This window comes from Onychomys torridus, chromosome 1 (assembly GCF_903995425.1).
Source record: "Onychomys torridus chromosome 1, mOncTor1.1, whole genome shotgun sequence".
NCBI classification, from domain to species: domain Eukaryota; kingdom Metazoa; phylum Chordata; class Mammalia; order Rodentia; family Cricetidae; genus Onychomys; species Onychomys torridus.
Genome location: NC_050443.1, coordinates 92,568,708 through 92,580,971, shown reverse-complemented (window position 1 = coordinate 92,580,971; position 12,264 = coordinate 92,568,708). Strand labels below are relative to the sequence as shown.

Here is a 12,264-nt window from a genome sequence, read left to right as displayed (position 1 = left end):
AAACAAATCATTAAATGAGATAAATAAAGCTGGATGATTACTGTTTTTTAACCTTGTGAAGTTTTCGATCTCCTTTCTCTACTGGATCTTCTACTTCAGAGCAGGGATAAAATCCAGGAAATGGTGTGAGAGGATTAATCTTTGGCCTACAGGAACCTGAGAAAGCACCCATCAAGCTACTGATACTCCGCAGAGAAGAAATGACTTGTGGGGGAAGGCTTGGGTCAATCAGAAGATCTGACACCATATTGCGAGCTTCATTTAGCACTGAAAGATCAATTCCATTTCCACTTCCAGAATTCTAGAAAACAAAACAGAAAATTATGTATTTGATACATAGAAAGTTTAACATTAAAAAATACTGATTTACACTAAGGTGAATCTTACAATACTTAAATAATATAATCCTGTTAATTACAAAATTTTAATCACATAGACCTGGCATGAATAATGTAAGAATTAATAGAATTCCAATTTGGTGTGTGTCTGTGTGTGCGTGCGTGCGTGCGTGCGTGTGTGTGTGTGTGTGTGTGTGTGTGTAAAACAGATACTGTAAGCTTTAGCCTTTCCTTTTTTTTGTATTTTATTTATTATCTGGTTTTATTTTTGTTAGCCTATTTCATGATAAATGGCATTTATTATCTTATAACTTGCATATAACTAAATATGTGTTTATTTTGAATCCTGTTACTCCAATATTTTATAGATGACTTCCTTTCCTTCATGGCAAAACTTATAAGCATGGAAAGCCATTTTTTTCATAGCCTTACTTAAGGAGCGTTTAGCATCACAACAGAGCCATGCTTCTTGGGTGACCTAACTGTGACCTTAAACAAGCTATTTAACATCTGAATGTTTTAGATTCTTTAACGTAAAAAAGAAGATAACATCTACTTCTTAGGCTGTTATGAAAATAAATCTGATGAATGCCTGTAGAACATATAAAACAAGAATAATGCACATACTTAAAAGAGTATCAGTATTATGAAAAATGTGGACAAAAGTACGGAAAACTGTATAAGGATTCAAAGGAACCAGTGGAAAGTTTGAGCCGAACAATGAAGACAAAATGCATGAATGGCATAACTGGAGCTAGAACCTAAAACTTTGGTAGAATTCTATTTACAGTTGTTGAGAACATTGTATCTCAAGTTATTTGTCAATGGAGGGTCATGTCAACTTTGAGTATCATAAAAAGAAAGGACAAAATGCAAAGGAAAAGAGAGAGAACAAAGGGTGTAGGAGCTAATGCAATTTTAGAGGATAGTCGGTGTTCACTTAGAAGGCAAATGTATGTCAAAAACCAGCAGAAGTCTAGAAAACAAGTATTTGGTGCAGTGTTTAGCAAACACAAAGCGCAGAAGCAAAAGTCAGCCTGGCCTGTCTGTGGCAGAACACTGACACCAGGGCAATTGGAAGAAAATTAATGACAGAAGAGGGAGTCTGTGAGTCAGAGCCAAAAAGCAGAAAGGAATTTACTGAGGTGAATGAATGCTTTTAAGTCTATGACAAGGTCTTGCTCTTTAATTCTGGGTGAGATAGAGAAGTAGTGAGCAAGGCAGCAACATGATTCAACACAGAATTAAATTGAATATTCAAATAATTTACAACTTTTAACACTGAACATGATTCCATTTCTCATTGTCCTATATTAAGTAAAATTCTTGCATTTGTATAGAAAGCTAACAATTGTTTCTGCATCTTAAATGAGAGACAGACAGATAGAGAGAAAGACAGACAGAAAGAGAGAGGGAGAAGAAAGCAAGGAGAACTTGCCACTGAGGCACTGGCAGCAGCTGCCTGGCCCTTAAATATTAAAAGACTTAGTCTATGATCGTTCTTATACTACAATTTTAGAGATGCTTAATAGTTACTGTTACTGAAATTAACATGAGCTCACATCTTTATTTAGTTCTACTATGTAGCAGCTAGTATTTCAACTAGTTCTCTGAGGAAATCAATATTACTCTCAAATTACTTTCAGTAAGAGAGACTAGTTGGATCACAAGCATCTTACAGAGCAGAGAATTCCAAGGTTTTCACTGATAGCCCGGGGGGGGGGGGGGTAGATTAGGTACCATGGACAGCTGCAGAACTCTGTTTCCATGGCTTCTATTACAAGACAGGAAGAAACATGTACACGGCTTCAGAGCTCTAACCCATGTGTCATCTTATTGTTCCATTATTTATTTCCTGTAGCTTTGTTATATACTATGTTTGCTTTGAATGACTAATTTTAAAAGTTAGTTTTTGTCAGCAGTTGGCCATCCTTCCATTACATCCCATTCTTGTCACTCTGGTTTGAGAGACTTTCACTGTCTGCTCAATCTATACACACCCATCTCCACTGCCAACCCAACAAGTGGGACAGCTGTCAATGAATCTTCATGGACCTGAAGAGAATTTCTTGTGAAGTTGAATACAAGTGTACTGCTTTTCATAGGGTTTTTAAAACACCAGGAAACTTCACTTTTGCTACTTTGATATAACATTGGGCTATCTATCATGTTACAACATTGAAATACATCGATTTATTAAATACTTTTATAAGAAAGAGAGAGACTAGTTGGCATCAGACCAACTCTGGCCTAAAACTAGAAATTCTGAATTAAATACTATAGCATACATTCAAGTAACCAACACAGGGCATGAAAGGTCAAGGACTCATAATTAAGAGAGAAGATAGAAATGAACTCAAAGAAAGTAGAAGTGCCTTCTCTTCCAGTCTCTTTGGACTGGGCAGCAGAAGCAAGATGAGAAAGAAACATCATCCTTCGGAAAGCATTGTAATAAGATGCACACAGTGTTCTGCCACTGTGGATCTAAGGCCTGCCACCTTCAGAAGCAGACCTCGGGCAAATGTGGCTAGCCTGCAAAGTGCAAGAGAAAGTATAACTAGCGTTATACCTTGCTAAGGCTAAGAGACAAAACACTACTGGGACTGGACAGATGAGGCACCTAAAAATTATATACTAAAGATTCAGACATGAATTCTGTGAAGGAACACCTAACCCAGGAGGGCAGCTGTTTCAGCATCCAGTTCATCTTGAGGATTTCAATCAGTCAAAATAAATGTTCTGGTTTCAAAAAAGAAAGTCAGAAACAGAAAGAGGGGGGGGGGGTTGGGGGAAAGACAGAGGCAGAGACAGAGACAGAGAGAAGGAAAAGAACTCAAAAGTCTAGATGGCTCAGTGTGACTTGCTTGCTGTTCTTCCAGAGGGTCTGGGTTTGGTTGCCAAGCACCGGCTATAAAGCACCTGTATAGACAACCACCTGCAACTCTAAATTCTTTTAGCTCTAGTCCTTGGCCTCTGGGAACAGTCACAGTCATTTACATATACAGTTTTTTAATCTATGCTATTCTTTTTCCATCAAGAACTTTGCTAGTGACTCATAACTGGCACAAGACAGAGAGGATGGGAGGCAGAGCACTCACAGGAAACAGAAAGGGCCTTTCTCCAATTTGGAAAAACAAATTCAGATTTCAAGCAAGGTTTAAAGGACAGTAAAATCAGGACTTAAAAAGCCAAACAAGATCCTAACAAAGAAACAAGCTTATTTAAGAACTACTCTGCTGGGCAGTGGTGACACATACCTTTAATCCCAGCACTCGGGGGCAAAGGCAGGCAGATCTCTGTGAGCTCAAGGTTTCTACAAAGTGAGTTCCAGGTCAGCCAGGGTTGTTACACAGAGAAACCCTGACTTGAAAAACCAGAGAGAGACAGAGAGACACACAGAGAGAGACACAGAGAGACAGAGACAGAGAGAGAGAGAGAGAGAGAGAGAGAGAGAGAGAGGAGGGAGGGAGGGAAGAAAGAGGGAGGAAAGGAAGAAAGAGAGAGGGAGGAAGGAAGGAAGGAAGGAGGGAAGGAGGGGGGGAGGGAGGGAGGGAGGGAGGGAGGGAGGGAGGGAGGGAGGGAGGGAGGAAGGAAGGAAGGAAGGAAGGAAGGAAAACTGCTTTTCTACTGAAGGCATTTGCTCATTTAGTAACAGTGGCAAAAGATGCAGAAGCAAAGCAGAAATTCTCAAAACTATTTCTATTTTGGTAGAGCTTTCAAATTAGAATTGGATCAATTGTATGTCTCAATTAAAAAAAAAAAATCTCAGGCCAGTGAAATAGCTTAGTGAGTGAAATGTACTTGCCACCAATCCTGAAGGCCTAAATCCCTGGACTCCTCATGGTGGAAGGAAAGTGCCAACTCTGACATCCACATGTCTCTCCCAACCCAAATAAATAAATATAATAAAAATTTAAGGTATCTTAAATGACACATATATAAGAAATGAATTACAAATGTAATAAATGTACTACAGATCTAAAGGTGGAAAGTTAAACAACAAAGCATCTAGAAGGTAGAATGGAAGAAAATCTTCATGACTCTTGAGAGTTCTTAAGTAAACATATCATTCTCTCTCTCTCTCTCTGTCTCTCTCTGTCTCTCTCTCTCTCACACACACACACACACACACACACACACACACACACACACACACGAAATATATATCCATAGTCATGTACATATAAGTTCATGTCGAGAACACATAACGAACTCCCACTGACTGCTAAATGAAAGATGAAAAACTTACAAAACTTTTGACCAGTGGATATCTAGGTGACCAACTAACATAAGAAACAGCCTTCAATCTGATGAGTTATCAGTAAGAGCATTTTATACAGTTACTGGAATTTTCCTACTAAACGTTTACAGGAATGCAAAGCTACTAGAACACTCATACACTTGTTGTTGCGTAAAATGAACACAAACTCTGGGAAATTATTTGACACAATTAACCAAAAGTGAATATATATATATATATATATATATATATATATATATATATATATATATAGTTAGCAATTCACTCCAAGTTACATACCCAACAAAACGACTGTTCCAGCAATATCACTTGCAACAGTCAAAAACAAAACAAACAAAAGACAAGCATAAAACAAAAATGGAGCACAATACAATCAATAAATACATTGTAATATATTTATTCAGTGGAACAAATTGAAAATAAACTGGTTACTGCTATATTCACTACTAATTTATCTCACAGCCAACTTAATAGAAAAAGTACAATGCTTCTTTCTATTTCTAAAAAAATAAAAAAGCTGGGGTGAAACAGCAGAATTTAGGACTGACATAATCCCAGAGGAAAGCTGAATAACTAGGAAAAGGGCCTAGAAGGGATAGGGAATGTTACTTCTTCAGTGTGAGAAAATACATCAAATTATTCATTGATGAGCTATGTACTTTTATAGATGAATGCTATACTTTGATAAGGGCTATTAGAAAGAAAGAGAAAAAAGCAAAATAGGTAGAGATGCCTAATATATACTAGTCTGTCAGACAAGCCATGGTTCTGACTATTTATGCTTATTTATCTTTAGATTTTGCCATTAATTTAGATTCTATTTTAACTGGAAATTGAAGATCTCTGTGAATATGAATGGTGATAAAGTCTATTATGTAACTAGTCAAGGAGGTATCCCATTTCAAGTCAGATGTGCCTACTCCTTAGTTTTATCTGATTACTGTGGTAGCATAATTTTGCTTACCAAGGTCCAGAGGCCATTTTCATCCTAAGGGCTATTGTGGCTATTGTACACACTGTTTGAAAATAAAAATCAGGGAGCTGGAGTGATGATTCAGCAGTTTAAAGCACTTGCTCTTCCAGAAGACCTGGCTTCAGTTTCTAGTACCCATAGGTGGCTCACAACCATCTGTAACTCCAGACACCCTCTTCTTGCCTTTGGGAGCACTGCATCCACAGGCATACCTACAGCCACAATGCAAAAAATAATAAAATAAACTAGAAACATTTAAATACAAAATAAAAAACAGCCACTCAAAGTGGCATTCATTTTTTAAAAAATATAACATACAATTCATGGTGTTCTCGAATTATTTTTCTTTCTCCTTACACTTCTATTTTCATTTTTCTGTTACTGGTATATAATGCTTAAATGATAAAAAATGATCTTAAAGTATACATTACTCCATTTTCATTTATACATGCATATATAAAGTGTGAAAACAAGAAAAAAATGACTACAAGTCAGGACAGGGTTTTCTGGGGATGCAGTGGTGTAGTTGAGGCTCTGAGGTTGTTGTAAGTTGCTCTAGGTTACACAGAAGGCTTAGCTTGTGAAAACCAGAGTTGTGCAGGTAAAGATCAAGATTTCAGAAAATGAAAGTAGAGCATTTTGCTTCCCTATAAAACATTTTTTGCCAATTGATTTAGTCTTTCATACATAGCCTAAAATCTGTTTCTCTCCTTCTGTACATCAGTGTCCCATACCAAAAACGGGGGGGGGGGGGCTTATCTTAATAGTTTATTTTGAGCCATGATTATATTAGAAGTACTTTTAAAACAACTAGTTGGTTATTTTATTTTTCATTTATATTTAATCTCATTATATTTAATATTTAATCTAATCCCATGAAAATTCTGGTTAACTTAGCTCAGGTAAGAACATTTTATTATACTGAAATCTAAGAGTATAACTTTAGCTAAAGTTTGGGTAATTTGAACAGACATCAGTACCTTTCGTGCTTACCTGGTAATGAGGTTTGCACCACTGCTTCAGGTCCCAGTCCCAGAGGATCATCTGTAAAAGAGCACCAGGTTACAAACTGTGAGCAAACATGCAAAGACAATCAATCTGCACCCTCTTCCACTCACGATGTCTACAACAGCTTAGCTATCAGAAAAGGAAGTCAGGGAGATGAGAATAAAAATAACCTCTTTATAAATTACTTCATTAACTCATATAATCTACAACTGAGCAATCCAAAGGGTAAAGCATTTCAGAACAAAGGCACTATAGTAACTTATTATTAACCTTCAAATATTTGTTATTGGGCTGAAAGATGACTCAAAGGTTAAGAGCACTTACTGCTCTCATAAATGACCCAAGTTAAAATCCCAGCACCCATATCAGGTGGCTTACAACTGCCTGTAACTCTAATTCTAGGAGATCCAATGCCCCTTTCTGAACCCCACAGACACTGTGTGCACATGGCACACATACAGACAAATACATACATGTAAGTAAAGTAAAAAAAAAATTAAGTATAAAAATATTACTAAAAAATGAAAAACAGATCCAAAATCATGTCACTGAAAATGTAAGAAAAATTAACTAACAGCAGATGCCCCTCGCAAAGAGTCATCACCATCATCTTAAGCTCATGTCCATGTGTGTAGCTATTTCCTTACTAATAAGGCTCTCCCATAGACAAAGCTTCAGAGCTTCTTCTCCCCCTAGGTTAAATTACATTTAAAGAAATGGTTTACAAATATCAAAGTACACTCTTTTCAATACACAAAGAAGCAGTGACTGTTTTCAAGTCTTTCCAAGACATGGTATAACTCTCAGCCCAGCCTTGCTTTCTCTGTCTTTTCCTAGAAGGCTTCCTGGCTACCCGCTTGTCTAGTACAACAATCACTGCATTCAACAAGACAGAGTTAACTTGAATTTAGTAAGCTGTCACAGTCATGACCATCTATCTACCCTAAGTTTCTATGAACTGTTTTCAGTTAAAGAATAAGTCTCTTCTTCTTGCTTAACTAATTCCTGTAATTGTCATTTTTCTACAAGGCTTTGAACCCTAATATTGAATAGATCCACTACATTTTAAATAAAAACCCTAACTTTTTTTTATACTTCACTATTTATGTTTGTTCTTGCCCTTGGGCTTCAGTCTTTTAGTCTCAAAAAAATCTTTTTTAAAGGCTTGTTTTATTTTAATGACTGATTGATGTTATATATTACAAAGGCCACTTACTATATACATACATGAGAGGTAAGCTATATTTCTTGATCTTGTCCTCTTTAAATAGTCTCTTGTAATTTTAAAATTGTATTTAAATTTATAATATACTTCTCCCATATACTCCCTCCTTTTTTCTCTTATTCAAATTCATAACCTCTTTTTCTTTGTTGTTATATGTGATATGTGTGGCAGGGATTGATTGTGACAATCTGCTTGGGGTTTTTTGTTATTTTGGTGGTGGTTGTTTCTTGTTTGTTTGTTTGTTTGTTTGTTTGTAAACACATTTCCTACAGGCTATGATACATGCAGTGGTCAATCTTGACTTCATATTATCTCCTGAGAAGCCAGTGCAGAAACCACATCCTTCTCATCCAAGTCACCTTCTCAGTCATTCAAAAATAGGCAGCACCCTTTTGCTATGCCCACACACATGCCCTTCCTCTAGCCAAGGTATTTTTTTTTTGGTATCAAGCCTGGGAATAGACAGTCACTGGCTTACAGATGATCAGCCCATCTTTGATCAGCTTCCAGATCTGCTGGTAGGAACAGGCAGTGGCAATTTCATTGATCTCACGGGGGTCAAACCAGACCTTTTTACCTCAACAGAGAACATAAAAGGCAGCCTCTCCTGAAGCCTGAATATACTCCTGGTGATGGCTGCAGCAGCAGCAGCAAAAAAAAAAAAAAAAAAAAAGGTGCAAAAAAATCTTAATGTGTTCCTATTTGGTCACTATTCTAACGTTTTACTAGTGGTTATAAAACTACTTTTGTAAAGGAACAGAGTACAGGCTTTGCAAACCAAATATGGTCTTTATAACATATTCTTTCATGTTTGTTTGTTTATTTTTTCTTTAAAAACTCTAATAGTTCTGAAAAATAGTTCAGAATAAGACTGCTAGGAGGACTGTCTCAGTAGGCTCTAATTTGGTGATTACTACTTTAGAAAATGTACCTACCACCTTTGGTCATTCAAAAAAAAGGGCTGTGGTTATATATTATTACTACCTCCTCATCAACATCCTTTCATAAAGTAATTTCTTCCTCCTACTGAAATCTATTTCTTTCTAAAGAAAATCCAAATACTATCCACTTGAGAGAACTCATGGACCCGTACCTCAAAATGGCTGTGGTGAAGCTACACAAAGTTATATTTTAATAGATACAATTACTACATTTACATAGTTGTTTCTTATGGCCCTAAGTATAGTACTGCAATAATATTTTAGGTTGTGACTTAATGAGGATGCAATCTGGATTCTAAAGATACTAATGCAGTTTAAGACATTAAGACTAATAACCTAAAATCCCTGAGATTCTCTTATACTTGAGACTGCTATGACCCATTCTCTGCATGTTGTCTCTAGAGGACTGGCTTTGGAGATCTAGCTATAATACTTCAATTCTGTTCTTATTTTAGTATGGCAGTTTCTTGGTGATTGAGGATATCGACTAGCTTAATCACCATTCCTCTCATTTTGACTTTTATAAATCTGATGTTTTCTCAAGTTTACCAACAAAAGTCTATAATAGTCAAGTGAAAACAGCCATATGATATGTAGCTAAAAATTACCTAAGGCACAGGCCATAAGCTATTAATTTGCATTCTGATCTATAAGCTGATGTCTCATTTCCAAGATGCATTGGTCAAAGCATAAATGGATTTATTACCTCAAACACACTTGTATTTTGAAAGCTTAACACCAAGTATTCTCCTCACTTCATTGACTCATCTGATCAATCAACATTACCCTTTCAGTTAGTTGTACTCTATTACCCAAAACGATATTTATAGTCATACCTAGTGTTCTAAATGGAGGTACCATTACCCCTAAACAAATAAGACTGGTTCTTAAGAACCTGAAAAATCTTAATCAATAGCTATAGTACATAAATAGATATATTGTATAAAAGAGATGTGCCATACACTTTGGTATTTAAGTATCTTAGTAAAAAAATAAAATCATTACAACAAACAAACAAACAAACAAACAAACGTCTCGAGCTTCCTGGGCAGGGGTAGGGAATTATAATGAAAATATGCTGAAAGACTTTGGGGTAAAGGAATTCTAATGTTTGTTTATAAGACTGATCCCATCTTTGCTTACAGTCTGAGTTTAGACAAATGAAAAGTGGCCTACTCAGAAGCCACTGTAATCCTAGAGGTTCATCAAATCTTACAATGTGTAGAGTTTTTCCTCTCTGCTCACTACTTTCAGATCCTCTCTACTGTATCATTTTCTACTGAAGGTTATTCCCTTTAATAAATTCACTCCTTGTGGACCTTTATCCCATTATCATGTTCTTCCCCACACCTCTTCTGGCTAAAAGTTGGCTTCAAATCAACTCCTAAGCATCAGCATGTCATTATTTTCAGCTACTTTCTACAGGATCACAATTACCAAAAGGCAGCAGTTCTTAAGCTGAAATTCTCTTATTTCAATAAAAGCAAATACAGTAAAAGCCACAAAAACTAGTAGAATATCTTTTGTGTAGTTTGAACAATAACAACATTGGAGATTTTGAGAAAATGAAATTTTCTAAGTAATTAGCACCAAATGAATGACTGCCCAAGAGTCCACATTTAGGTCTATTATTTTAGGGCAAATCTAGAAATTAACATCTTCAGCTACATAGTGAGTTCTAGTCTAATCTGGTATGTATGAGACCCTGTCCTAAAAGTTGGGAAGAAGGAAGAAGCTGGTACTGGATATGTAGCTCAAACATGAAATGCTAGGTTCTCTCCTCAGAACCACATAGACCAATTCAGCATGGTGGTGCACACTTTAAATCCCAGAAGTTGGAGGATGGAGGCAGGATGATCAAAAGGTCCTCCTCAGGTACCTATAGAATTAGAAGACAGATATGATCCAGCTAAGCTCTAGGGAGGGATGCATGAATCAATCATACTTAGCATATCAAGGAACACACATGAACCAATCAGAAGGTCCTATAAGCCCACCTAATCAGAAAGTAGCTCTTCTGCGATTATACTCATCACCCTGCAACACCATTAAGTAGCCAGGATACTCAGCCCACTGCCTGAAACAATAACTGGGTGACACTTGCTATCTTCCTAAGGATTTAACACACTGCTAGGCAGCCTTTCTACCAAATAGATCAGCTTCCCCGTTCCCCTGGAAGCTGCCAGGATGCCATCTTACAGCCTCTAGGAACAGCTGGTTGCTACTGCCCACCCTCACATAACCTCAGGAAGCATGCAATTAGCCTACGAAGACTGAGAAATGGTTGGGTAGCTTTACCCATTCACCTTTGTCCCCAGGAAACAGCCAAAAGCCATACCCTGAACCAACTTGGAACCAGAAGCCTCTTGAAGGAACACAATAACCCTTCAACTTACTAAGTACCTATCTCATCGCCTGTGGCCCTTTGGCACTCTCAGCATTCTACCCTCACTGTCATGTATACTGTGATGTGCCTTTCCAAGCCCACTAGAGTGGCACTACAAGCACATGACCCACAAATCTGACAGGCAGCTCACAGCAGCAGCAATATGCCACACCCACAGCCACTGGCAAAAACCACTCTGCCTAAGAAAGTTTCATCACAGCTAGTAGAGTAATCCTACAAATGCCTACGGCTGAGAGCAAAAAAATGCACATGTCATGACCACCATTATCCATTGCTGGTTAGGATCCACAAGTACTATACTATTTTAACCATCCTTTAACCAATACCACATACCTATTCAACGAACACTCTAGAAACATATACATGAGAAAATCTGCTACAAATTCCACCTTATTAAATTAGTAAGAGCAACTTATCCTCCAGACAGACAAATACCAAAATATGAACACAAGAAACATTTTTTAAAAATCAAATTAACATCATAAAAGTTCTCTGCCAATAGATAGGAGGAAATTGGCAGACTACATGAATAATTAAAACTAATGATTCTAAGATAATTCAGAGCCAAGAAATTACAGACAAATCAACAAAATTACAAAAGCAATTTATGATCTAAAATAATTCATTAAAGAGATAGAGATCATTTTAATAAAACAAATTTTGAAGATAAAGAACTCAATAAATGAACAACAAATATAGCTGAGAGCTTTGATGACAGGATAGACTAAGCAGCAGGAGGAAAAAAGGAAAGAAGAGGAGGAAGGAGGGAAGGAATACAAGATCTATATAAAACACCATAAATTGAAGAAATACTAGCAATATTACAGTAGGAAAACAGGAGGAGAAATGCATAGAAAAATTACTCATTTACATAATATTTGAAAACATCCAACCTTCAGAAAGATATGAGCCTCCAGATTTAAATGTCAAATGTCTCCAAATATTCTCCAAACAAAGGCTCTCCTGAAGCACATTGTAATCAGACTGTTAAAAATTAGAAGCAAAATGATACCACCAAAAAAAAAAAAAAAAAAAAAAAAAAGTAATCTTGTCAAGTTACATGTATGGGAATCCCCAGTACCACAAACAGCAGATTTCTCAACAGAAACAT

The 12,264-nt window shown here is 36.7% G+C and overlaps 1 protein-coding gene and 1 pseudogene across 2 annotated transcripts in view; one reads left to right on the top strand and one right to left on the bottom strand.

Moving 5' to 3' along the window:
• The window catches only part of Pde3b (phosphodiesterase 3B), a 146,302-nt gene that overhangs the window by 48,256 nt on the left and 85,782 nt on the right, over window positions 1-12,264 (bottom strand). For both annotated transcript variants that reach the window (XM_036189986.1, XM_036189975.1), the window contains exons 2-3: window positions 6,566-6,616; window positions 53-301 (exon numbers count right to left, since the gene is read on the bottom strand). In XM_036189986.1, coding sequence (XP_036045879.1) covers window positions 53-301; window positions 6,566-6,616 — 300 coding nt within the window. The remainder of the gene's footprint in view (window positions 1-52; window positions 302-6,565; window positions 6,617-12,264) is intronic.
• On the top strand, window positions 992-3,050 carry LOC118586725 (annotated as a pseudogene).